At 43.2% G+C, this 27178-nt stretch overlaps 2 protein-coding genes and 1 pseudogene across 4 annotated transcripts; 2 read left to right on the top strand and 1 right to left on the bottom strand.

Moving 5' to 3' along the window:
* The first annotated feature begins 601 nt into the window (after positions 1-601).
* Positions 602-8973, top strand: LOC142398400 (acyl-CoA-binding domain-containing protein 5-B-like). Of its 2 annotated transcripts, XM_075482378.1 has the most exons (14): positions 602-771; positions 1031-1152; positions 1471-1594; positions 1803-1875; positions 2515-2665; positions 2855-2893; positions 3154-3369; positions 4726-4938; positions 5592-5686; positions 5779-5965; positions 6076-6284; positions 6460-6510; positions 7633-7748; positions 7843-8973. In XM_075482378.1, exons 2-14 carry the CDS (start codon positions 1071-1073, stop codon positions 7853-7855), a joined length of 1569 nt encoding a protein of 522 aa, XP_075338493.1. In that variant the 5' UTR covers positions 602-771; positions 1031-1070; the 3' UTR covers positions 7856-8973. The 2 variants fall into 2 exon arrangements, with proteins under 2 accessions (XP_075338493.1, XP_075338494.1); XM_075482379.1 differs by lacking the exons at positions 2855-2893; positions 3154-3369 and having other exon boundaries at positions 604-771.
* A 329-nt stretch (positions 8974-9302) lies between these two features.
* LOC142399310 (ATP-dependent zinc metalloprotease YME1L1-like) lies at positions 9303-17520 on the top strand. Of its 2 annotated transcripts, none has more exons than XM_075483904.1 (18): positions 9303-9498; positions 9988-10122; positions 10272-10449; positions 11343-11414; positions 11721-11830; positions 12403-12553; positions 12655-12738; positions 13018-13191; positions 13297-13449; positions 13554-13686; positions 14099-14161; positions 14271-14383; positions 14607-14762; positions 14846-14997; positions 15082-15208; positions 15321-15394; positions 15481-15567; positions 15926-17520. In XM_075483904.1, exons 1-18 carry the CDS (start codon positions 9466-9468, stop codon positions 16067-16069), a joined length of 2139 nt encoding a protein of 712 aa, XP_075340019.1. In that variant the 5' UTR covers positions 9303-9465; the 3' UTR covers positions 16070-17520. The 2 variants fall into 2 exon arrangements, with proteins under 2 accessions (XP_075340019.1, XP_075340020.1); XM_075483905.1 differs by having other exon boundaries at positions 13039-13191.
* Positions 17521-21759: 4239 nt separating this feature from the next.
* LOC142399538 (patched domain-containing protein 3-like) lies at positions 21760-26454 on the bottom strand (annotated as a pseudogene).
* Between the last annotated feature and the right edge of the window lie 724 nt (positions 26455-27178).

A 27178-nucleotide genomic window follows, 5' to 3' on the forward strand; every position in this document is an offset into this window, starting at 1 on the left:
ACAGTATATTAGGGATGCGTGTGATATCTAACTGAATATATATTTATTTAATGTGCTTATCAGGTGACGTTTACATATTGTTAACGTTAAAAATCCGATTTTAATTATTTCTACACACACACACACAAGAGCACTATGAAAAATAAAATATGACTGTTGAGAATAAATCTATTAAAGTGCAAAAACTACTATCTTAAGAACTCTAGAATTTGTGGGTTTCAAGATAATAATGTGCAATAGATATGTTACAATTAGGCATTATCTCTTCAATAATATATAATACAATATATAATCTATCAATAATAGGCATATATGTCCTAAAAGGTGCATATGGCTTAAGAATTAAATAAACCTATAGTCACTCTAAAAAAAAAATTTTATCTGATACTTTATTGGCCAAAAACGACTAAATGTTTATTAAAACTTAAATATCTTGTGTGCTCGGTCATGTTTGTTTACATTAAAAGCCTTTTGCTGCATATACAAAAAAAACCTCCCACCATTCGCCTACATTTCCCATAAATTCCTGCAGTTTAAATCCCCCTCCAAGAAGGCTTTGTGGGATTTGAAGGACTGCGCCTTGGAGCCTCGCACCACCCTGCACAGGTTTCTCCCGGACATACTACATTTCCCAGACATTTTGGGGATCAAAACGTTGACTGTTTGACTCATCCTATACCGGAGCGCAGATTGGCTTTCTGCTGCATATCGCAGACAGACACCGGGCTTAAGAAATAATTAGGCCTATCACACAGACGCGAGGACGTTACGGTGAGTTTCTTGTGAAACTGCTGTTGATGGGGATCTGCCAAATAATAGAGTCTGCTATTTCCGAAAACACGATTCGTGGAAGAGAGTTAAATTCCATCTTATTATCTCCCAGATGAAATAAAAAAACAGTCTGCATCCTTAAATAGGCTACAGGACAGGTGGTAACCAGGTGGCCGAATACTGCCTGTCATTGAAAACTCGCCAAACCGCCCTGGTTTCAATTCATGTTTTTTTGTTTTTTTGTTTTTTTTTCATAAAGATGTGAGGACTCCTTCTTGTCATCTTTGCGTGGACTCGGCATGGCGCAGGAGGAGGACGAACACAGCCTGGAGGCAAAATTTGCTGCCGCAGTTAAAGTGATCCGGAGTTTGCCAGAAGAAGGTGATGACTTATTGCGATCCGGACACTGATTCAGCCTCATTGTCTGATCGTGAGCAATACTCTGAGAATTGTGCGCTTCCTGGAGTGTAAACACTTCAGACCCAGCAGAGCTGTTACTCCTGGTTGACCCACTATTCGCAGAGCTGCTGTAAGGATAAGAGCTGCTAAGCTTGTTGGTTCTCCTGTGCCTCATGTAGATGTTTGAGGCTTTGATGAACATTTCTATAGCTGGGAAACTGTAACTTCTTCACGTTTCTTTTAGACGGTTTTAGCCCGCCTCACGTTATTTCGTCGTGCTGTCTTTCTATGACTTCTCAGGTCCTTTCCAGCCTTCTGATGACATGATGTTGATGTTCTACAGTTACTACAAGCAGGCCACCATGGGTCCCTGCAACATCTCCAGGCCAAATGGCTTCTGGGACCCTCGAGGCAAAACTAAATGGTATACATTTCTAATAAAGTCTCTTAATTCTGCAGCAAGTTTGAGAAGGGGAAAAAAAAATCCTATAAATAAGGCTCCATGTTCATTCAGAACAACCAACCATTACTGCTTGTGGAGAGACCCGCAGGGAGACAGAGTAATGCACAGTGAGATCACCTCAGACCGTTTTAACTTCACTCAAAGTTGAGCTTTGACTCTGTGTTGACAGGGATGCTTGGAAGTCTCTGGGAAATATGACAAAGGAGGAAGCCATGAAGAGTTATATTGAGGACATCCAGCTGGTAAGTGCTTTCACAGGAGGCAGAAGCTGAATGGACGCAATATGCAGGAAAATGAGAAGTTTATCTTATTTATACTTTGCAGGGAAAGGAAAGCGTGTCTCCAGTGACAATCCCTTTCACAAGAAGGTGGTGGATATTTCTGTGGCCTTACTGAGGTCATCTCACAACCTCACCTTCTTATGCAAATAGATCAGTTCATTTCAGGACGTTTTAAAGTATACATCCTGTATGCAACCAGTCCTTTTTGCCACAGCTCTGTTATAAAAGGTTTAAGGTGACCTAAAGAGTGCTGTGCATAAGGTCAGGCTGAAACAATGTAGTAAATTAGAGTGGACCTAAATTCTTCCACATCACTGTGAGAGACTCTGTGTTACTGCTGCTAAACATAGTCTCTATATGCAGCTATCACAGGGTGTGGTTTTTCACATTACTGCTTCTGCATTTTGGCTTCATTTTTGCTTAATAAGTATCGACACAGTGTAACATGTACTACGTTATTGTTCATCTGAGGTTTTATTTGCCTGGTTAGGAGCAGATGATTTAAAAAAAAAAAAAATTCTATTATACCCAAAGTGATGAAACCCGTAGAACTGAAAGAGGCTGTTTCTCTTTTTCACCTGACCGTATGTGCGTTGCCAGATCCTGGAGGCCATCCCGGTCTCGGACGACGTGTCCGAACTGGTGCAGAAGCTGGGCAGCTTCTACACACAGGTAGACGGGGAGGGAGAAGAAGTGGAAGAGAATGAAGTGGACAAAAGACCTTTCACGAGGCCTTTTGAGGGACACGCAGGTAAAGAGGACGTTTGGAGATATAAATTGAATTGCTCCAGATTTGAAGGCGCAGAGATGGAAAATGAGAACGCAATGCAGGGAGAATACTGCTGGTCAAGAGGGATGAAATAACCATTCTTACACATTAAACCATATTGTTTTTTTCCCCTCAATTCTGAGCCTGTCCTGCATATCTTTTTATCACTAGAAGAGCTGGTTAGATCGATTAAGAAGCCAACAATGGAAGGCAAGTTTTTGCTGTTTGTACCTTTGTAGAATTGATAGATTAGTTGCTTATTGTAAACTACATCAGTTCATTTCATCACTGTTTCATTCTACTGATAAAACTGCTGACAGATTTCTATCATCACTGGCACTTACACTGGAGGAACAATATGAAATTAGATCAGATTTCTTCTTGTAGTCTTGTGCACTGCGTGGTGCGTGTGTTAGCTTTGTGTCAATTTGTAGTTCATGAGTAAAATGAGTGTTTCCCTCACTGCTCAGGCTATGGGGATTTGTGGGAGGATATACAAAACATCCAAGAGACGGACAAAGACTCTGTCCGTGGACTAAGTGTCAATAGCGAGGAGCAAGCGGGAATTAAAGAAAGCAGCCAAATGGAGAGAAAGGAGGATAGTAGTGATTGGAGGAGGAGTGAGGAGGAGGAGGATGGGGAGGAAGACGTCAAAAGAGACGAGGAAGACAAGGAGGAGGAAAGAGGTACCGTGCAGTTGTAGTGGTTAGCTGTGTTGCGCGGTGACGTTTGCTGTGTTGTTGTAGAAGTGACGCGCTTGAGTAAAAGTGTCAACAAAGAAGTGTGATTTTGCTTAATGTGTTTGTGTTGATGGCATTGGTGCAGCACGAGCCCCGTCTCTTTTTTTCTTGTGGAGTTTTGTCTGTTCATTACTACCAGTATTTTCCAAAGGAATGAGAGCAACTGTTTAAGTGTTGGTGCTGTGCTATTTAGTTTCACATTAACGCGCGCTGTCAAGACCTATCGTCAAGTTTCCTCAAGAAAAGAATGAATAAAAACGAACACAAAATATGACCATATGAATTATGTTAAAAGACACACATTATGCCGTTTTTTCACAAGTTGAAAAGTGTGATATTCCCTGAAGTCCAGATTTCACCACTTTTGCATCATGAATTTGTAGCTCTGTGCATAGCTGCTGGTTTTAGGGCATGGAGTGAGTAACTCGACTCGAGTCCCTTCTCTGTTCCTCGGGTCGATCTTAAGTGAGTTCTGTTTCATAGCTTGAAGCTACAATGCGGGCATAAATCAGACACAAATTTCACTCGGTAAACTCTGAAGCACCATGACAGAGAATGCAGTAAACAGCCTGAAAGCTCACAGTAGCACGCATGACGAAGCTCAGATTACCACACATCAAACTGATGGAAAAATAGTTGTTCAGCAACTTTACTCCCAAATACCTTTTTTAATTCACTCTGTCTGCAGTCCAGCCACAGGCAGCCAGCACTGATTCCTGTTTCAGGCACCGTTTTGTTGCATGTCATGTGTTGAAGCAGCTCAACCCTCATAAAAACTACGCACCACAAAAAGGAAGCTGAAGTCACCCAGCTTCAAACAGTTTCCTAAACCACGGGCTTCACTTCCATTCAGATTCCACTGTCATTTATATCCATTTTTTTATCCATGTTGAAAATAGTTTTTGCAATAGTAGAGGTTATTAACGCAGATCAAGAGTCGGCTGTCCCAGTCTGGATATACAACTTTAAACAAAGTGCTGGTATAGTGTTAGTAGGTCAATGTTTTTCTTAATTTAAATGAACTGAAGGCAGGTAAAGAGGAGGACGGATGGATATCTACACTCTGAGCTGGGAGTGTGACATGGAACAACTCTGCTAATCTCCTACGGCTCACTTCATGACATTTTCAGACTTCCTCTTTATTTCCACTTTATGTCTTCTATCAATACATTACAAAAGTCATAGAATAAAAGAACGAGATAAAGCAAAAGCATTGCACAAAGTACAACGTGGGTGATATATGGGCAGACCAGGACCTCATCAGAACTTTGTCATACTCTCTTGTTGCCTGTCTTTTCCCAGGCTGGAGCCCTGACCAGAGGTTTTTAATGGTGGATGACAAAAGGTGGGGGTCTGACACCAAGGGCTCCAGCAGCAGTGTGGAGCCCAGCGTTTCCTCCGTCACCAACGAGACCCACAGCTCCCTCAACAGCGAGGTGGAGGAGGAACTGGTCTATTCCATGGAGCCCAGTGAACAGTATAACCCATACATGCGCTTCAACGGACACCTCAGTGGTAAGATTACACATGAATGTGGAAAGTTTGTTTATATTTTATGTGTAAAAGTAAAAAAATAAGAATAATAATAATAATAAAAAAATATATATATATATATATAAAGTACATATATATACAATATTCTGATGGAGACATTTGATTGTGTAGCAAAAAGAATGTGAAAATTATAAGTATGAACAAATACAATGAAAGCAACGCTAAAGAACCGTGTGAGCCTTAAAACTATGTCTTTGTGACTTGTTTTGAAGTACACTGGTACACTTTGTTATGCGCACGCCTTGGCCTGAAACTGCCACAAAGCACCAGGGAGCTGAGATACTGCAGCTCACAACTTTTGGCTTCCAGCCCTGCACCATGTTTTGCTTTACGGTCGCTTGACATTTTTGTGGGCTTTTGATGGCATCTTTTTTTGTCCTTTTCAACCTGACAACAAATCCATGTGTATGGCTGTGCATGTGCAGGGCTCACGCTGAGATTCGTTTTGCTGACAGTGATGTTATATCCCACAACTGTAGGGGCCAGGAAGTGTGTTACTTTAACATGTAAATGTTACACATATTACTGTACAACATCGCACAAGGCATCGGACAGTGTTTTCTATGTTAACTGTTGGATTTTGTTGTTCCTTTCTTGTGTTTTGCGCCATCCAGATCACACTGATGCCGCCCCTGAAAGGAACCATCGATCTGCTGATTCTGATAATGAGGAATTCTGTGACTCGATGGAGCACCTGGCAATGGAAGAGGTGTCTAACGCAATCAATCAATGTTTGCATCAGTCATTTTTGTTCAAGTAAAGTGTGTTTCTGTGAATTTAAACTTTCTTTTCCCTGCAAAGGGGCTGTCGACATCCAAATGCCAGTCACCGGGATCAGGAGCCGCCTCAGTGAGGCCGAATGATCTTTGGTTCGAGAGCAGCACGACCTTGAAAGAGGCAGAGGAGGAAGGACACGTTGACGATATCTACTTCAAAGAAGGGGTCAGTGCAAGCAAATGCAACAGCTCCTTGTCAAGAAGAGGGAGAGGTGAGACTGCAGCGGTTGACTTTTATCTCTACTGACACTGAAAGGTATTGTATTCCTAACAAAGAGCACTTATCCACAAAGGCTTCATGCAATATGAATCTTTTTTCCAGGTTCTCAGTCACCGAGGGCCACCTGCAGATCTCTACAGCGTGTGAGTGTAGATGCTGCCTGTGGTTGTGCACCGCAGAGCAGATATCCTGTCAGACCCATGAGGGGAAACGTCAACGAGCAGATAGCAATGGCTCTGCTGAGGCTGCGGCACGACATGGTCGACGTGCTGCACAGGCTTCACGCTCTGGAGGAGCTGACGAGGTCGCAGGTGAGGGGCCGAGGCGGTTAGCTCCACTGTTTGTTGTGTTCACTGGGTCCAAAATCAACACTGCAGTTATTTACTTTTTCTTCTGAATACACCGTTTTTCAATGACAGTCTGTATTTTGAAATATTCATTGAAAGATTTCTGTATTTTCTTCTTTTTTTTTCTTTTTTTTTTTAGTCAAGAGCATCTTCCCCAAGACCGGAAGACTTTTCACCTGTTGTTCGAAAGGTCCCGATAAGACAAATTTTCAGTTTTTATCTCATTATTGATATCATACTTATTATTATTAGTGCAGTACTGTGCAAAAGTCTTGAGCTACTCACAATTTCTTTGTATATTTCCAAGAAAACAGAACATGCGTTCAGCAGTTTATTGAAATGTTTCGGCTATCCATAAACGGAAGTACAGCACAAAAGGTAAAAATAGAGTTTGTAGCATTCTGAGAAACTTGAACGTTAAAGTTCAACACAGTCTGAACCCTCTCAGACAAGCTTTCTGTCATTTCTTTGACAGTATGACATCCCATATTAGCAATATTATTCATGAACATTTTCTTACCCCCTGCTGCGTCCTGTGTGCCGAGTTCCAGCCTCGTTTTGGCGTTGACAAAAATAGTCCGGCTAGTTGGCTGGGGTTTAAAAAATAAAGCGTCTCAAAACAATATGCGTTCAAAAGAGTAATACATTTGCATCACAAAATCGTTGTGAAGGAAAAAGTCAGACCTCACAATTGCTTGGCGCTATTTTCTCTACCTTGTATCACTGCGTGATTGCGATTGTGAGGTCTGACTTTTTCCGGATGAATGATTTTGTGATGCAAATGTATTACTCTTTTGAACGCACATTGTTTTGAGAAGCAAAACGCTTTATTTTTATGGCCCCAGCAAACTAGCCGGACTACCTTCGTCAACGCCAAAACGAGGCTGGAACTCGGCTCACAGTACGCAGCTGGGGGTGAGAAAATGTTCATAAATAATATTGCTAGTATGGGATGTCATACAGCTTCATGTCAAAAGAGGCGAACTATCCCTTTAAGTAGTCTTCAGGAATAGTTCTCCAGGCTTCTTGAAGGACATTCAGAAGCTCTTCTTTGGATGTCGGCTGCCTTTTGTTCCGTTCTCTTTCAAGATGATCCCACACTGCTTCAATAATGTCGAGGTCCGGGCTCTGAGGAGGATTCATCAGATGTAGAACTTAAGAATAGTTCCTATTACAATAAAGTCTGGCTCCCCATAAGAAAAATGTAAAGAAATTATTAGTGATTCAAGACTTTGCCACAGTACTGTAGTGGTAAGATCTTTGTTTTAAAAAAAGAGTCCATTTAATCCAGTTCTCTGTCTTTCTATTGTAGTTCATGAGACCATCTTGGTGGCCTTTTAACTTCTCTCTGCTCACGGTGGTGCTGACGGCACTCTGGCCTCTGATCACACATTGGCTCGTGCAACTTTATTTACAACGCAAGAGAAGGTGAACAGAATTCTCACAGAAGTGATTCCGGGGTTTGTCACCTCCGGTTACCTTTTTAGTTTTTAAGCTCTTGTTTCTGCTTTTCTCCTCACAGGAAAACCCCGTGATGCGTCTGACAATCGACATCAATCAAAGATGCTCTTTTTCTCCTCTCTGGCTTCCTCGAGCCGCCACCGTCGACGGGGTGTAATGAGGCAGCAGTAGGGTTGGAAAGGACAAGTTAGATAAACAGATAATCAGAAAGACGTGGAAAAGGGAGTCCTGGCAATATAGCGTAGCATTTTGTACTTGAAGGAGATTTCATTAGGTTTTCGAGAACGGAGTGATTGTAAAAGCTGACACAACGTCAGTGTTACAGCTGGTTTAAAATGAGGTGGAGATCCTTCTGTAAGATAACTTAGATGAGCAGGTACTTTACACACATTACTCGCATAACTTGTAACTGAAATAAACTAATGGTTCATCATCATACATTAGCCATAGACTTTAGGTGATAAGAGTCTGCCATATTGTTATTGCTAATTATTTAATTTGTGTCACATTTCACTGTTTGTTCTTGTGAACTGCACCTTTAACGGTATCATATATACTGTTTGACATATTAAGATATTTAAGCGGCATGTCTTTCAAGACCAAATGAACATTCATTGTGAAAAATAGGGTTATTTATGTATAAAAGTATTTATTTTTTAGGCTCAGTAAGTTGATTATGATTGCACTTTGCTCATTATTATTCGACAGGCCCACCAAGCTACAACCTTAGGGGCAGGAAGGGGGTGTCAGGAAGCTAGTGGTTTTGTCTCAGACATTAATATATACAACCAGGACAAGAAAAGATTAATACAATTAGATTTAAAAAGGGACAAAATTTTAAGGATGTAAAAGAAGAACAGTTAAATGACCACAAAAAAAATCAATGAATTGCCAGAAAGAGATGTAAAAGCAAAACCCAAAATGTCAATAAAGATACAAAGTGGTCCCAAAGAGAACTTGCCAATATTACACATAACAACCACAGCACTGTTAGGATCACAAAACAATTTATATTTACATGTTGTTGTTTTTTTGTTTTTTTTTGGTGATTCTTTTTCTCCCTTTTGCTCTTGCAAAGAAAGTGTTTGAGACAAAAATTACGATTCTACTGTATATCTTCTCATTCTTGCTTATTGTCAAGCAAGGTTACAGTGATTCCAGTTGTAGGACATGAATATATTCAAACTAATTTGAAAATATAATAAAAGATTATTGGAAACAACTCGTTTTTTTAATGTCCGTATCCAAGACTGTGATGCTGTGAGAATGGTGTTCGATGTTCTGTTCACTGCTTTGTGCATATTTAAATTTTTTTAATTTTTTATTATTCCTCATTACCATTCTTTGAAAGAAATAAGAAAAATGCAAAGAAAAAAACAACTCCAATATATACGAAAATTCGCAATAGTACATAACTTGGATACTAAATTGGCTAGAAGAGAGGAACTACAGAAAGGGCAGAAAATCGCAAAAACGCATTCTGACAGGGATACAATATTTGTTACAACACGGTGAGGAGGTCATATCCGGTGGCGGACTACTCCTACTGCAGAAGTTCGCAGTTTGACTTGCTATGCCTGCTGCGGAGAGACAAAGTGAAACAAACACAGACCTTTAACTCTCAGGAACGATAATACAACTTGGACAGCTTCACGGGGCTTTTTGTATCGGTGATAACTAAACAATGTTTTCCTTGTCAATGACGGTCCAGTCACAGGTAAGACACATCAGGCCGAGCTAGCATTAGCACTGTTGTTGTTTTGGTTTCGACCCCGTTTGATTGAGCTTGCCGCTCAGCAAACTTCGTCTCTAATAAGTCGAGCTGCTGTCTGTTTGAAGGTGTTGATTTAAGTGTACGCCATTGGGAATTTGGTCAGTACAGTTTTTGTTTAAATTAAACTCTTATAAAGAAGGAGAGTGGGCCTTTCAAGTGGAGTTTCGGCTAGCTTGCTAAAACGATAGCTCAGTGTGTCCTGTGCTGTCTGCTGAAAAAGAAACTGCGTCAAACAGCGACATACGGTTAGTCAAGGTCTAGTGACCTGCATGTGTGGGTATATTTTTGTTTCATACTCGCTCGGCGTGTTCTAGTTTGATATATGTTATGTAACTTTGCATGATAAAATGTAACTTTGGTGTATTTAACCTGTCACTGTAGAAACTGCCTTTGGATTACAAATGGTGTCTGATAATCACTGTTTGATTACAGGTGACTCTCCCTCTCAGCCACCTCATCAACATCCTCCACTCTTTGAAGAGCTCAGTGGGAAGCAGCAGCAGTGCCACCTGCAAATCCAGAAAACACCAGGAGCACGATGCAGACTCGGAGCTCCACTGCACAGAGGTACTTATCAGAGAGATATTCAGCTGCAGCTCAGGGTGATGCGACACATGCTTTCATGCTCAAACCTGTTTACAAGAACAAAAAAAAACATTGCAGTATAAAGTTTTATATGCTATCATTTCTGTGTGTGTGCACGTTTATCTGTGCAGTCTGTGTGGAACCTACGGGAGCTGGGTTTTTCAGACCTGGGTAAACAGCAGCTGGACGAGCTGGTGAGCCGTGTGTTGCCACGCTTGGGCCCAGAGGAGGTGCCGCCTCCTCTTGGTGGTCAGACAACTTGGAGGACCTCTCATCTCTCCACCGACTCCTTTTTCCACAATAAGCATGGTGAGGAGCGGACTTACACAAAACAAAAACAAAACTGAGGTAATTGTCTTTGGAGCCAAAGAGAAACGATTAGGGATCACCACTACTTTACAGGTCTACCTAAAAAGTCAGTTAGACAACTGCAGCTCATTCAGAACTCTGCTGCTCGAGTCCTCACTAAGACCAAAAAAGTGGAGCACATCAGTCCAGCTCTGAGGTCTTTACACTGGCTGCCTGTCCATCAGAGGATAGACTTTAAAGTTCTGATGCTGGTCTATAAAGCTCTGAATGGTCTAGGACCAAAATACATCAATGACCTCCTGACCCAGTATGAACCTTCCAGACCCCTCAGGTCATCTGGATCCGGTCTTTTATCAGTTCCCAGAGTCGGAACCAGACATGGAGAAGCTGCTTTCAGCTTCTATGCTCCACATGTCTGGAACAAACTCCCAGAAAGCCTCAGATCAGCTGAAACACTCAGTGTATTTAAGTCCAGGTTGAAGACACACCTATTTTCAGCTGCATTTGAATAAAGCTCCAAATCTGAAGCTTGAGTTTCAAAACTTAATCACATTTTAACTACTGATTTTATCTGATTCTATCTATTTTTCTTATTTCTTTCTTTTTTGTTTAAAACTTAAATCGTGCTTTTTATTTCTAGTGTTTTAATGTATCTGTAAAGCCCTTTGAATCAGCTTGTAGTTGAATTGTGCTGTACAAATAAACTTGCCTTGCCTTGCCTTACACAGCACGCTTGTTTCACACTTCTGAAATCCCTCGTCATTCATGGCAGAAAACTGCTTTGATGACGTTAGTTTCTTTCTGCGCGTCTGTCTAATGAAGCAGCTTGGGCCTCTGCCACCTTTGTTTTCACGAAGTATGGCTCACGTCTGTATTTCCTACTCTTTCCTCAGGCTTCTCTTTCTTCTCCAGAAGGCACCTGTCACCTCTCCAGAGTGTCGGCACAGAACTTCAACACTGGCCAGGTAGTTTCTCATTTGCAGCATTTATGAGTCGTTCTGTAATTCATCACTGACTCAAAGATGTTCCTTCAGTTTTGCCTATAGATAGCATGGTTTGTTGGCTATTTTAAAGCAATGCAGACGGAACTGTAATGAGAGAATATCAAAATGTTCCAGCCAATTGCACATATTGTCCTGTTTGTACACATGCACTGTAAATTTCCCTGTAACAGCCAGTAAATATACACTTGCTGTTCTAATCTGGAACAACAAAATATGGTTGGTTTGTGCATCTATTTTAAATGTTTTTTTTCTTTTCTTTTCTTAAAGTGCTGCTTCAGAGCAGAGGCTTTAAAACGTTAAAGAGCAAAACCAGACGAGTGCAGTCAGCCTTCGACCGTCCCGTGGACTCCGAGGCTTTCACGCCATCCTTTATGAAGGTAGGTACTGCTTTCACCTGCTAGTTTACACGTTTTAAAAAAAATGTTTTGTACACTTAAAGAATAGATTTAAAAGGAAACAAAAAGGCATTAAAGAGCCCAGGACAGGACAAGAGTCAGGAGAAGTATCATCCATCAGAGAAAACAGAACCACTGTCTGCCCCAGTTCTTCTACATCTCATTGGGAACTCTCTCAGGATACAAAGTCTCCCTTCACCTGCTCAAAGTGCAGCCAGCCAGGAACATTTAACTCCGTTTAGCTTCCTTTACGTCTGCAGAACCTTGAGTTCTGTGTCCCGACAGGTGGGAATTCGTTCAGCCTGCGCTAACAGAACAAAGTCACAGTGATGAAAGTCTGTATAAAGACAAAAACTAACGTCACTCACCGCAGATTCAAAACTTGGCTGTCGCCTTCGCTGTTGGAGCGGAGCCACTTCCCCGTCTTGTGGAAAATGACGTGTTGAACTACCTTCGGTTGTTCCTTCAGCGCAGGAATGTTTGTTTTTAGAATAATAGTCCGCAGACGCTCCTGGTCTTTGACCGCTCCTGAGCAGCCTTATCGTCTCCTGCAGGGTTTCCTCACACGCGATAAGGGCATTGACGTTGAAAGCCTTAACGGCTTGTTGAAGAACAAGAGCGTCCCCGACGGGCAGCAGGACGCTTTCAAGAGGGGATTCGCTGAAGGTTTCCTAAAAGCTCAGGCTCTCACTCAGCGAACTCAAGGTAGGATTGAATGAAAGCACAAAACCGGATCGTCCAACGGTTGTCTGATGATTCCGAATTGAATGGTACTGATGTGATGTCGTCCTGTTCTGATTCCTCAGACTCTCTGAGGAGGACCCGTCTGATCCTGCTGGTGCTGCTTCTGGTTGGGCTCTATGGTATCTCTAAGATGCCCTTCGTATCGGGTAAAGGCCTGTTTCTCCTCCTCGCTTTTACAACACAGTTTAGCCTTTGGGAGCTAACTGTTATAACCCAACCATTTGCTGTTCTGACCAGTTGACAACAGTGGATTCTAACTGTGCTCTAACAGAACTTGGACACTAATTTTTGCCGACGGGTGCCGTTATGAAGTAACCGAGTCACTGGCTGCGTTCTGTGTCCGTGTGTGTACGAGTTGACTGACAGCTGTGCTGTGCTGTGCTGTGCTGTGTGATTTCGAACTGTAATCTAACCATTTTGGACAGTGCGGTTCCGAACCACATCAGGCCTGGACTCGGCAGTGGATCCAGTGCAGATGAAGGATGTGACATTTGAGCACGTGAAAGGGGTGGAAGAAGCTAAAAATGAGCTGCAGGAAGTGGTGGAGTTCCTGAAAAACCCTCAGAAGTTCACAGCCTTGGGAGGAAAGCTGCCAAAAGGTGGGCTGCTTTTTCACAGAGGCCGAGCTCCATCCAGAGCTCTGCTTTGGTACTGTTGCAATTTATCATTAACTTGTCACTTATTGTTGCCTCTCTTGACTTTAGGTGTTTTACTTGTCGGTCCTCCGGGGACGGGAAAGACCCTGCTGGCCAGAGCAGTGGCAGGAGAGGCGGAGGTGCCATTTTACTACGCCTCTGGGTCGGAGTTTGACGAGATGTTTGTTGGAGTGGGAGCCAGCCGGATCAGGAACCTCTTCAGTGGGTTTTTTTGTTTTTGTTTTAAGCTGTTTCTTTTTTTTTTTTTTCCTCTTTTGAGGCACATTTTATGTTTAAATTTGACTTTTCTTATTCTGTTGTTCCAGGGGAGGCTAAAACCAATGCGCCCTGTGTGATCTTCATTGACGAGCTGGACAGTGTGGGCGGGAAAAGGATCGAGTCTCCCATGCACCCTTACTCCAGACAGACCATCAACCAGCTGCTTGCTGAGATGGATGGGTGAGGAGCTGCCACAGATTTCTATGTATGTTGGCTTATTTCATAAGTTTATCCTTTCCGCGTGAGACCGCTGGAATCTTGTGATGATCACGAGATCGCGTACGTGGCAGATTCCATCTCGTCAAGATCCAAGCTTTTAATTTATGGCCAAAACAAGAGATACACCAGATTCCAATTTCAGATCTTTGGGGCGGGAGCTTGACAGGTGTTTTTCTTCCGAGCTCCTGCCCCGTTTCCAAAGTGCATGGAGGACTTCCCTCGTGGTTCTGTCAAACAGAGCGATGTTGTGCATCAAGTGAGAAGCTTTTTCCTGCAAACAGAGTGGTGCCTTTACTGTCAGAAACTGGACTGCGTGTGAGAATCTTCCACGGAGAACACACTGACCCGTGTTGTTGTTGTTTTTCTTTCGTAGGTTTAAACCAAACGAGGGAGTGATCATCATTGGAGCAACAAACTTTCCGGAGGCTTTGGATAAGTACGTCTGATCTCCTCCTTTACCGCTGTTTTCCATCTTTAGAGTCCCAGCTGCAAACGCTGGGCCGTGTTTCGGACTTGTTTGTTTACACGCTGTTCTGCTTCCGTAGTGCCCTGATCCGCCCGGGACGTTTCGACATGCAGGTCACTGTACCCAAGCCAGATGTGAAAGGACGCACAGAGATTATCAACTGGTACCTAAAGAAGATCAAAGTAGATCCAGGTGGGACATCAGCGTCTCTTAATCCTCCATTTGTTCTCCTTATTCTGTTGTTTTCTTTTGTCCTCAAATGCATTGGACTGGTATTAGATCTTTCACTGAATTTCAGTCTACACGGGTACTTTACTGTAGTTTGACGTCATACAGCAGACATTAGCTTGGCGCTGAATCTAGATTTTAGTCTGAATTCCATAACTGTACTGAGGTTTCTATGTCTTGTCCGCAGCTATCGAGGCCAGTATTATTGCTCGGGGCACCGTGGGCTTCTCTGGCGCTGACCTGGAAAATCTAGTCAACCAGGCTGCTCTGAAGGCCGCGGTCGATGGTAAAGACATGGTCACTCTGAAGGAGCTGGAGTTTGCAAAGGACAAAATCCTCATGGGTGAGGGAAGCTGTCGCTTTTCCAGCTCTTTTAAGTCGTGTCCGTCACCCGGTTGTAAATGTTGAATTCTTTTCCCCCCAAAGGCCCTGAGAGACGGAGCGCAGAGATAGACAGGAAGAGCAAGCTCATCACAGCATATCACGAGTCGGGTCACGCAATCGTAGCGTACTACACCAAAGATGCCATGCCCATCAACAAAGCCACCATCATGCCCCGAGGCCCCAGTCTGGGACATGTAGGGAAAACCCGTCTGTGCAACCTTAACATCGGGTCTCATGAGAACAGCTTTTTATCTTAAACCTTTCTGCTCCCCTCCCAGGTGTCTATGCTTCCAGAGAATGATAGGTGGAGCGAGACTCGCTCTCAGCTTCTGGCCCAGATGGACGTCAGCATGGGCGGCCGCGTGGCAGAGGAGATTATATTCGGCCACGAGTACATCACGACAGGTAGGAGAAAGACCTTCAAATGGCCTGTGAGTCAACAAATGAGATAGATGGTAGAACGGCATATGAGTTCTTATGGTTCTTGAGGAGGAATGCATTGTTTGTTCCCCTCCAGGAGCATCGAGTGACTTTGACAGTGCCACCAAGATTGCTAAGCTGATGGTGACCAGATTTGGAATGTGTGAAAAGGTAGGCCGACTGGTGGATGAGTTGAAGTTGAAAGAGGACATTTTTTTGCTCTCATTTACGTGTAAACTTCCCTCCCCGTCTCTCAGCTGGGTGTGATGACCTACACCAACATGACGGATCAAAGTCCAGAGATGCAAGCTGCCGTGGAGCATGAAATCAGAGTGTTACTGAAGGTCTGCCTCAACTTTTTACAAAGATAGAGTGTAAAAAGACTAGATGGATTCATGTGGCTGTTGTTTACTGTTATTAGGGCACCTTTAGGGGGTCCTTTCCTCATGGGTTAAACACCGTTTGATATGTGGCGTCTGTATGAGAGAAGGAGCATGATGAGGGAATTATTTCAACGAAGAACAATAATATTTAAATGAATTCCACAGTTTTTAAAAGCAGTTGTGACCATTTATTCATGGATCTTGCAGTCTTTGAGCACAAATGGAGGGTTATTTCAGAGTTTCAGAAGTGTACTTTAAATGCTTCGCCCTACAGTAATATCTTCTTCTTTTTTTTCTCTCTCTCTCTTGCCATCTGCAGGAGTCGTACGAGCGTGCCAAAGCCCTGCTGAAGTCTCACGCCAAGGAGCACAAGAACCTGGCGGATGCTCTGCTCATGTATGAGACGCTGGACGCCAAAGAGATTCAGCTGGTGCTGGAGGGCAAAACCCTGGAGACCAGATGAAAGCAGCAGGGACGGGACGACACGGGGAGGGGTGGTCAGACCTAAAGATAAGGAGGACCGGCTCACAAACCTGTGGTGTCGTCGACAAGTGCTCATCTTCTTATCTCCATGCTGTCACCTTGGCGGACTCTCATAAGTAGTGCTGTTTATTTAAAACTCAAACATGACTTCCCCTCCGCTCAGACTTAAGCAGGTTTACGGTGTACAGGTTCGTTGTTTGTTTAGCATGTCGCTCAGGTCAATTTATTAGTTTGTGGGAGGAAATGATACATGAATGTAAATATGAACGTCGTTATGAAAACGATAACCTGGCAGACATTCATTTGAATATCGCAACGTTAACCCAAAGAGCTTCTTTGTAGTCACGGCAACCAGAACTGAACTCACGAACATCTCCAGTGTCGGCCAACATGCGGCGCTTCAGTTTGGGTTATCCTCAGAAAGCTTTGCTTAAATATTCTCACCTGTCGCTTCTGTTTAAAGGTGGCCTTTTTGGGGGGTGGATACTGCACTAAGAGTGTAATTGTTTTGTTTTTCTTCTAAAGAGGGATGCGCGCGAAGTTGAGCTTGTCTGCACATTTGAAAATTTGTCTTCCCCGTGTGATTCATTTCAATTCTGCCGCCGTCTGCACAGATGAACGAAAAAGCTGCTCGGCCTCAAAAAGCGTTCATCGAGTACAGTGAAAGCCGCGTTGGTGTCGTGATGGCGCACTGGAAGCTGTGGGATTTAAGAAATAGTTTGGCTTTCAAAAAGCCTCTTTTAGGTTTGTGGCTTCATTCGAATGTGTTGGATGAAGCCACGAACCAAAAGGCCAGCTTAGTCACTTATTGCACTCTTCGTCCTTCTTGCTGGACTTTGTTTTGGAGAGATTTTCCCCACCTGCATCTGGAGCCACGTAAATCCGCTTCCTCAAACAAAGTTTGCACAGTGCAGTGGGTGAAAGTTGCTCACGCTCGCTTGCATTTTTTCTCCAGGAAAGGACCGAGATGAGAGACGAAATGTTTTGAAACCCATCTGTGACATTTGTGACGCTGAATATTACATTTCATTGACGTGGATTTTGTGGAGATTTGAACGGATGCATCTGTTAATGTGTTGAATGTCTGTCCCAGCAGTGTGTGTGTGTGTGTGTGCGTGTAATCAATACTGAGAATGCTGATTCATTTTTAAGTCGAGGTAGCCGGCGGCATCTTTTACTTTACCGTTTTCATTTAGTTTTTTCTCCTGCTTCACTTCAACATGTCATTTTCTGTGTATCAACCTCTTGTCCTTATTGAGGTGTGTGTATATATATATATATATGACTGGAATGTGATGAGAACATTGTATATAAATGTATAGTTATGCCTTTATGCTGTGTACACTCTGGCTCTCTGCTGTAGTTCTCTTTAACAGACCAATGCCAATGGCTCATTATCATGTGCAACTGAAATAAAGAAGAAAGGGTAGACGGGGGTCTTATGGAGATTTATTTTTTTACAAATTAAAAAAAACAAACAAAAAAAACCTTCATACTTTTGTTTAAAGTTCTTTAGACATTTGATTGCTTGTTTTTTTTTTTTTTTTTTTCAGATTTTATTAAATTTTCAGAGGAATGCTTTTTTTGGTGTGCAAAAAAAAAAAAAAAAAAAGGATCTACAGATGAACATGATCTTAAAGTGATGTCCTTAAGAGGAAATCCAACCAGGACCCGAGTGACGCATCTGGAGCTTCAGTTGATCCATCTACTGTTCACTGAAGCCTCATCAGAAATGGTCTCCATGGAAGGGTGGCTGTCAGGAAGCCATTCTGAAAAGAAACAGGGAGAAGACTGAGGTATGCCAAATGATACAAGAAGTGGACTGAAAATCAGTGGCAACAGGTCTGATGGAGGGATGAATCCTCAACATTATTGAAGCAGTGTGGGATCATCTTGACAGAATGGAACAAAAAGGCAGCCGACATCCAAAGAAGAGCTTTGGGATGTCCTTCAAGAAGCCTGGAGAGCTATTCCTGAAGATCCATACCATGTACATTTCCGACTGGACAAGGACTCAAAACTTACCTAGGATACCCGCGCCATCGGGCAACGTTGCAGGCAGGCCGAACGCAGATTGAAGAAGGACAAACTGCATGTGTCTCTGGAAATGTTAAGGGACTGTCTCGCTGATTATCAGAGAGCCGTACGTGAAGCAAAATCTCAGTATCTCTCTAACATTATTTCTAGCAGCAGTCATTGTCCCAAGGTGTTATTTGATACAATTAACGCTGTGGTTAACCCATGCACTTCTTCTGTGATTGATGTATCAATAGCCACTTGGGAGAATTTTCTTCATTAATTTGTTGACAAAGTTGATTCTGTCAGAAAAGATACCAGTAATGTTATTATGAGTAGAAATAAGGATCTACCTGTTGCCCCACCTCATTCTGCTGCGTTTGATCAGTTTGAGCTGGTTTCCCTCTCTTCTCTCTGTGACGTAGTGAAATCTCTGAAACCTACAAACTGCCCATTGGATATTGTCCCTGCCAAAGTTTTGAAAGTGGTTTTTAATACTGTGGGGCCCAGTCTCCTGGTTTTTATTAACTCCTGTCTGAGATTAGGAACTGTCCCACCTGCCTTTAAACATGCTGTGGTCAGCCCCTTCTTAAAAAGCCTAATCTTGACCCCTCAGTGTTGTCAAATTTTAGACCAGTTTCCAATCTGCCCTTTCTAAGGTTTTAGAAAAAGTTGTTTTTATACAATTACAGTCCTTTCTTGAGGATAACTGTTTTTGAGAAATTCCAATCTGGGTTCAGGTCTCGTCACAGCACTGAGTCCGCAATGTTAAAGGTGCACAACGATATTGCTTTGTCTTTGGATGCCAAGTGCCCTTTTGTCTTAGTGCTGCTTGATCTCACAGCAGCCTTTGACACGGTGGACCATGCAGTCCTCCTGTCACGTCTAAGAAATTATGTTGGCATCCACGCCATTGCATTGAAGTGGTTTGCGTCTCTTGTCCAGTAGAACCTTCTCCGTTATGGTTGGTGACCTTTCCTCTTCCAGTGCTCCTCTCTCCTGTGGAGTCCCTCAAGGATCTATTCTTGGCCCTATCCTCTTCTCATTGTACATGCTACCACTTGAGTCAATTATAGCCAGACACAACCTTTCTTTCCACGGTTATGCAGACGATTTACAAATTTATCTACCATTGAAGCCAAATAGTAACAGTGCACAATGTTCTTTAATTGTATTGCTGATATTAAGCAGTGGTTGGCCCAAAATCTTCATTTAAATGACAAAACTGAATGCATTGTTTGGGGATATTGTGACAGCTGGCTTTGGCACCTTGTCTTCAAAGCTTAGTTCAACTGTCAAATCTGAGGGTGACGTTTGACAGTCATCTGAGGTTGGACAAACAAATTGTCGTCAGGACTAGTTTTTTCCTGGCCAAAGTTGAAATGTTTTTAAGTCGTCATGACCTTGAGAAAGCCATCCATGCCCTAATAAGTTCAAGGTTAGACTATTGCAATGCACTTTGTCGGTGTCTCCCAGTCGCCTTCAACTTGTGCAAAACGCTGCTGCCCGTCTTTTAACCAACTCTAACAGACATGTGCACATCACTCCTGTTCTTAACTTCCTGTCCTTTATAAAATTGATTTTAAACTTTTAACGGCCTCGCCCCATATTTATGAGCTTAACAGTCTGCAATCCTGGTAGAGGTCAACAAATCAGTTTTTGCTGGAAGTGCCCAGGTCAAAATAACACTGGGGTGACCGAGCCTTTTCCATCGCTGCCCCCAGGCTCTGGAATAAGCTCCCCGTCGAGCTGCATCTTATTTCTGACCTGGGCCTCCTCAAATCTAGACTAAAAACCTACTTATTTAGGATTGCTTTTAATACCCACTAGAACACTTATCTTTGTTGCATTTTGCCTTCACCGTTTGTTTTGACTTATTTCTCTATTACCCGATGTAAAGCACTTGGTACATTGTAAGGATTGTCTGTAAAGGGCTGTATAAATAAAGTACATTTACCAACTAGGAAATTTGACTTCCCCCATTTAGAAGTTGTAAATTCAGAGTGTGCAACATCAATAGACAGTTGCAGAACCTGTCATTACAGAGTGGAAAGGCAACAAGTTGCCCATTAAAGTTCAATTGTAGCGTGATCTAGGGATACCCAGAACTTTAAACCCTGGCAAGAGGAATTTCATTCACCACCCACTGGCTAGCCAGTACTTTAGCATTCCCTCTGCAGGGTTTGGGGAAAAAAAAAAAAAAAAAAACCCAAGGTCACCACATGACCAGTCTATATACAGTAGCACTGGCTGTCGTTTAACTGCAGAAAACGATGAGGCTCAAGTCTCCAGCCAAGTATTTCAAGCACATCAGTTAGGTGGGAAAGCCCTCAGGCTGGCAATGAGCAATCTGTGCCAGGAGTTACATGGTGGCACAAATTTCTAGAGTGCACTGTATGGAAGGGGTTGTGTCCTGTTGCCATGTACAGGTGTAGAGAACGCTGGACCTTATTGCTATGATCAATTGAGCAAAGGGTGCAACCATGTTCTAAACCAAAAGCAGAATGCCTGAGTAAAGTATGACAGGTGATGCCTGCCATTTGTCTTGAACCCACAGGGTTCACACAGGCCATCGTTTCCCTTAATCATCCTGAAGCGAGATCATTTGACAAGATTTTATTCAAAGACTAAAAAGAATCTTCTTATGCTGTTGGGATTTCAGCTTTCCAATCTGAAACAGAACCACATTAGTTCAAGCATTGAGATAAAGACTCTTTTGCAGGTACTGCTCTATCATACCTTTGGCATATCATGTTCTGCTCTAGCGGGCACTTGGGAAGAACTTTTTCTGCTGCCCAGAACCTTGGCCTTCAGTAATGTGCTCCTTCAAGTAGTGGACATCCTGAAAGTAGTCCTTGCCCTTCTCATGCTGCTGGCTGAAGGTGCTGTAGGTTCCAGAGGGGTACAGGCCGTACAGGAGCCTGTAGTCAAAGTTAGGAGAACCACCCACACCAAAGCGTGGCACGAGCACAGTTGCGGATCCCGGTCCAGACACTTGGCGATCATCTGGGTAGCCGAATTCCTCCGTCTGCCGCTGGTAATTCCCGAGTTCAGCTTCCTTTGAGACACTGGAGGTCTCCCCTGACTGGAGCACAGGGCCAGGTGGTGACAGAGGGGCTTGTGGGAGAACGTCAGTGAGGCTGAGGGTTTGGGCTGACGCATCCTCAAAGACTGAGGGAGCAATAGCCCACTGGGTTTCTGTGGGGAGAAATTTCATAATCAATCCTCTTCACAGCAGAAGTTTTGATAGTACATATAGCGAGTCTTGACATCCCAGTTTCATAGGGCTTAATGTTGAGAGCTCCACCCTCCTGAGATTTGAGCAGAGCTAATGAGAAGCACAAGTGTAATGTTCAGGTTCCCTGTAGTTCTTAAAGTGAAGGCCCTTCCCTCCAAGTAGATGGGAGCCATTACTACACCTGTGCATTACCTGAGGCTATGTGATTATTATTTTAAGTTTTAATACACAAACAACAAGATAGAAACTAAACACAACAGGTTTCTGCTTCATAATAGAGCTCAGCAAGATTTGCAGGTGGCTGAGCAACACAGACCTTTAGGCTTCCAGCATTACATTTTGGGCCATCTACACTTCAAGCAGAAGATTTACCTTGTGGTCCAGATTGGGCAGCTCCAGGTTGCAGAGCACCAGCATCAGATCCTACATCAACAGGCACATAAGTGACAGTAGAGTATCCTGTTGCAGGCAGGCCAGAGCTCAAGCTGCTCAATGCTGGACCCATCTGAACAGCCTGTGGGACACCAGAAGCTTGCACAGCCATTTGCACAGGCACAAGTGAGCCAGAGCCACTGAGCCTTGGGTCTGCCTGAAGAGCACCTTGGACAAGAGTGGGAGCTTGCACAACCATTTGCGTTGGTACCAGTGAGCCAGAGCCGGCGAGCCTTGGGTCTGTCTGAAGAACAGGCCGACTTAGACCAGAAGATAGCACAGGTGCCGCCACATAAACGTCACTGTAGGGCACGTTCACCGGGCGGCCAGCAGCTGCTCCCTGGTAAGAGCCAAAATTACCTGCAGCTCTTGTGCCACTGCTGCTCTGGCCTGCAGATTTTGAACCTGGGCGCATAAGAACAAGTTTAGCAGAAGCCGATTCAAGGAAGCATGTAAAGTTTTACCACAGCAGATGATAACACACCTTTAGAGGGAAAACCCCATGTAGCAGCAGTCAACAAGGCAAAGAGGGAAACCCTGAAATTGTTTACAACAAAGTAAGACTGCAGCATCAACTAATGTTTCCAAACCAACAGAAACCGTAAAAGGCAGCTTGTGCTCATACCTCAGGAAGAACCCAGCAGCTGTCATGGTGAAAATAAGCTATGAGGACAACAGCAGGGGTGAAGGCTTATAAATGTTGCCATAGACCAGCCCAGACGGATCAAAGCTTAACGTGCTAACAACAGACAGCTGCTTGTGAGTGAGGATCAGGAAAGGTGGACGCTGGAGGCTCATCTGATTGGTCTGGTATCAGCCTCATCGTCTCCTCTCGCCTCCACCCAACTTTCTGTGCTAAAGGCACTTAGTCACTGCCAAATATTTTAATGTCTGTTGTTGTGCATCTTCCACCGACCCTTATTCTGAGTTTCTGTCAGAATCTCAGTTACATACATTCATGTGGAAGCTGAAAATAACAGCCTAGATGTTGAGTTGAATTCTATTGGCTTTTCTCAAACTGTACACCGACCCACTCACACATTTAACAAGTTAACTGAGGCCTGTAGAGTCTGAGATGTAGCTCTTATTTGTCCTTTAAAGTAGACACGTTATGCCCTTTTTTTGGTACAATTTCCCGAGGTTTTACTGAAATGTATGAGACAGGCTTTGGTCAAAATTCTTGAGAAAGCCAGCTTCTCGTTACCATGGTAACTGCTTAGCTAGAGGAAGAAAACTGGTCAAAAGAACGTTACTCTGGCAGAATCGAACAACAATATCAGTCTGAACTGGAGTCAAACCCTAAACAAGAAGGAGCTCCCAGAGGTTCAACCATCACAGCTGCAACAGGATGTTGGTGAAGCGTTAGTTTATGCATCTTTGTACGTTGGCTAAGGACATACTGTTATGTTAGCTGTTGATGACATGAGTTTATATCATACAATGTATTTACATGAGTCACCTGCATATGTGTAAGAACTGGGGGGGGGGGGGCGTGTGTCCTCCAATATTGGAGACAGGCGGATTAATTTATGACATATCTATCACGTTTCCGATATGTCCCCCCCCAAAGTTATACTTATTCCTACACTCTTGCTGAAGACTACTTAAAGAAATGACAGAAAGCTTGTCTAAGAGGGTTCAGGCTGTGTTGAATGTTTAGTTTCTTTTTTATAAATTGTATTCTTATTTATGTTTGCACATGTTTCAATAATTCCCTGCTCATTGTTTATCTCGTTCACATCACTTTTAGGGCTCGACATAAAAGAGTAAGAAATATGAGCCGAAAACTCCACAGAGAAGCCAATGCACATGACCAGGTTGCTCGTGGAAATGGAGTCCAGCCCCCACCCCCCTGGGTGGAGCACCAGCAGCTCCACTGGACATTCCTCTGCTGTCTCCCTGACTCCCTCCATCGTGTCCTTTGGGTATGAAAAGCCTCCTAGGAGCTTATGTTGAGATGAGAGGCATCTGCATGGTGTTTAAAGGAGGTGAACCAAGCATCTTTGTCCCAGTAAGCAAAGCGTTGCTGCACAGCCACCATCACATTGCAGCTATATTCAGAGAAGTAATCCCTTGGATGTTTGCAGTATTTGATGAGGTAGGAGTCATTCAAAGCCAGATTCTTGATATCAAGTCCTTCCTTTAAGACAAAAATGCCATAGATGCCAACGGCCGAATAGTTGGTGTAAATGATAAATGTACAGGCTTTCATCCATTTATGTGTGAGAAATGGACCATAGAAACATTAAAAAATCCCTGTTATTTGATTGTAGTGAGCCCAACACAGCATATTCTGAAGGCCTTTGTCCTGGTCTTCTGGGATTTTGGCACAGGTGAACCAGCACTTGTTCTCTCCTTCCCTCTGCCCATTCAAAGCCATGGACGCCCAGAGGAAGTGATGCTATACAGATGGCAAAAGCAAACGGAGATCCCAGCATAGAAGCAGAACGATCGGACCGAGCTGAAAGGGGGAGCTCTAACTTAGGAAGAGGGCAACAGCATCGGTCAGGGTGGTGATGGAGATGGAGACAGCAGCTTCTGTGTATGTGGCAGCCAGGCGGTCAGGGAACATGAAATCCTCTGCCAGCAGGAGATCATGATGAACATGTTGACCAGTCCAATACCTTTAGACAAAAAAGTCAGAGAGAAAAGAGATTTCTACGTGGCAAATGAGACTTTGACTCTTCGTTTAAGTGTGAGGAAAGCAGGACTTGTGGTCCGAGTTTCTGGTACAACTTTGAAGGTGCTTCGAGAGGGAAAAAGTAAGATCTTCCATTCGTCCTACTGTAGTGGTGCAAAGTAAGCTCACCCTTTTACACTTCTGAGTTCATTTAAAAAAATGATCTAGTCCTTACCAACAGTGGACGTCCCAACAAGTTTACCCCATGCTAAGACTCCTAGGAATGCTCTGAGAAACTGCTAAATACCCGAGAGCTACATCTCAGACTCTCCAGGCCTCAGTTAGCATGTTAAATGTTAAAGTTCACAAAAGTACAGTTAGAAGCAGACTGAACAAGTTGTTGTGAAGGGTTGCAGGAGAAAGCCTCTTCTCTCTAAAAAAAACCAACAACATGGCAGCACAGCTTAGGTTTGCAAAGTTACATCTGAACAAACCACAAGACTTCTGGAACAATGTCCTTTGAACAGAGCAGACCAAAGTGGAGATGTTTGGTTATAATGCACAGCAGCTCGTTTGGAGAAAAGCAAACACAGCATATCAGCACAAACACCTCATACCAACTGTCAAGCACGGTGGTGGAGGGCTGATGAACTGGGCTCATTCTGCAGTCACAGTTAGGGTTGGGGTGTTAGGGGTTAGACCTGGACACCTTGCAGTCATGGAGTCCACCATGAAGTTTTTGTTAGATAAATAGTGAGGTGGTGTAATAAGTCATTTGAGATTGTCCATCCATCCATTTTCTGTACCGCTGAATCCGTCGGTCGGGTCGCGGGGGGGCTGGAGCCTATCCCAGCGGTCAATGGGCGAGAGAAGGGGTACACCCTGGACAGGCCGCCAGTCCATCACAGGGCCATTTGAGATTGTATTTGCCTAATTTTAAGAACTGGTAATGAACAGATTATTTTTTTTCATTATGTCCTGAAATGTAAAACCATAGAATTAGAAAATAATGTACCTCTTTTTTTTTTTCTGTCACCATGACCGTGTGTCTGTAGATCACATGGGATCCCAAAATGTCTTAGAATGCATTACTAAAATAAAGCATCAACAGAGGTGCTGAAGGTATGGTTCAGCTACCTAAAATCATTTAAGGCAGGAGGCAGACGTCATGACAAAAGGTTGCCCAAGCAATAAGAGCGCACCAAACCCACTCAGGATGGATAGACCTGTGGATAAAACCCCACAGCACGCCACCCTCGTCCTCACATTATCAACCCTAAGAAAAAGAAAAAAAGAGACTGAAAAGAGCTGCACTTCAGAAATTCACTCCATACATCTGATGTGTTGCTGACCTCCAACAGGTTCCAATGGAAAATATGATGGCGACGGTGTAACTGATGGAGAACAAATAGATGACAGAAGCTGGAGATTACTCAAAAAACCCCTGCATTGACATTGAGGTGGAGTATGATACCTAGAAAAGATGTTTAGAAATTAAATAAAACTGTAATATGATGATTTTGAACACATTCAAAATGTACAGATATGTCCAACTGACAGTATCAACATTGCTGGCATTGTACTGAATGATGTCTAGAGTGGCATTAGAGGTGCAGGATCCAATCACCTGTGCACAGATGTCCTCATATTTAAATGATTTGTTTCCAAGTTGCACCTCCATTCTTCTAATTTTGAAGTCCAAATCTAGGACGTTGTGAAATGACCCAACGTTCAGAATGTTCCTTTTGCTTGTAGCTGTGAAAGTGGCATAGTTTCCATCTGTGCTAAGCCTGAAACTCCAAAACATGGAGTTATTTCTGGGAAACGTTTCTTGCATGTATTTCCTCTCCAACTTGGCTGCTCCGTCAACGGGTGCGAACTGCTCCCCGGTTTTATTAGACGTCCTGTCCTTGAGACAATAAAATCCGCTCCACAGACCTGTCGAGACTAGAACCGGGGTGAACAGCAACCGCCAGGGATGGGATCCAATAAAATGACCCGTCATCTCGAAACTGATCCGGAGGGGCCTCACTATGCAGTCCGTGCGGCATCTGGCCATAGCCATAAAAAAACTTGGGTTTCTGATGGGAAACTGTTGCAAATGTTAAATCTGGAGAGCTGCTCCTTTTCTCAGACAGTAGAAATAACAGTAGATGTTCACAGAAAGCAGTATTTATTGGTATTTAAAGGGGTCTGCAGTGTTCTTATTATTTAGAACACTGCAGACCCCTTTGTACTCCATCTTGAGCTGAGAATTTGCATAACAGCACTGTAGGCCCAATCAGGGGTTTGAGGAAGGGCTCAATTAAGGAGCGTATTTAGGGACAGAGGGTGTAGTCTAATTAGGCTCAGTGGTTTCCATCACATTTCATGAGTGTAGAGTTTTGGGGTTCTTACGGTTTAACCCTCAGGTGATTCCTTGTCATGTTTGGGGACACATGGATGTCACTGAAAGGGCCTTTGATGATTGATGCAGTGAAGTAATACATGGAGATGGAGATACTTTCTGAAATTGGTTACAGGGCCAATGCTCCCAACACTACTTAGCATGAACGCTGCTATAAACAAAACTTAATTTTCAAAATAGTTTCTTGAGCATTTCAGCTCCCAGCTCCCAAGCTTCTTCTTTATAATTTTAGTGTATCATACTATATGCAAAACATTTTATTTTATTCTAACGAGTCATCAACTTACAACATAACTGTAAAATGTAACCACTAAAATGAAAAAAATAACAATTTTCAATTTTATTTTCAGCCGTCGCGAGCCTCTGTGACGTCACA

The sequence above is a fragment of the Odontesthes bonariensis genome, chromosome 14, assembly GCF_027942865.1.
Source record: "Odontesthes bonariensis isolate fOdoBon6 chromosome 14, fOdoBon6.hap1, whole genome shotgun sequence".
In the NCBI taxonomy this organism is placed as follows: domain Eukaryota; kingdom Metazoa; phylum Chordata; class Actinopteri; order Atheriniformes; family Atherinopsidae; genus Odontesthes; species Odontesthes bonariensis.

Excerpts from the sequence above, each read along its gene's own strand:
- LOC142398400 (XM_075482378.1), top strand. The coding sequence starts at position 1,071 with ATGGCGCAGGAGGAGGACGAACACAGCCTGGAGGCAAAATTTGCTGCC. Across the intron at positions 1,876-2,514 it reads ATATTGAGGACATCCAGCTG|ATCCTGGAGGCCATCCCGGT; the intron begins GTAAGTGCTTTC and ends GTGCGTTGCCAG. Across the intron at positions 5,966-6,075 it reads CTTGTCAAGAAGAGGGAGAG|GTTCTCAGTCACCGAGGGCC; the intron begins GTGAGACTGCAG and ends TCTTTTTTCCAG.
- LOC142399310 (XM_075483904.1), top strand. The coding sequence starts at position 9,466 with ATGTTTTCCTTGTCAATGACGGTCCAGTCACAG. Across the intron at positions 14,384-14,606 it reads GAAGATCAAAGTAGATCCAG|CTATCGAGGCCAGTATTATT; the intron begins GTGGGACATCAG and ends TCTTGTCCGCAG. Across the intron at positions 15,209-15,320 it reads CCACGAGTACATCACGACAG|GAGCATCGAGTGACTTTGAC; the intron begins GTAGGAGAAAGA and ends GTTCCCCTCCAG.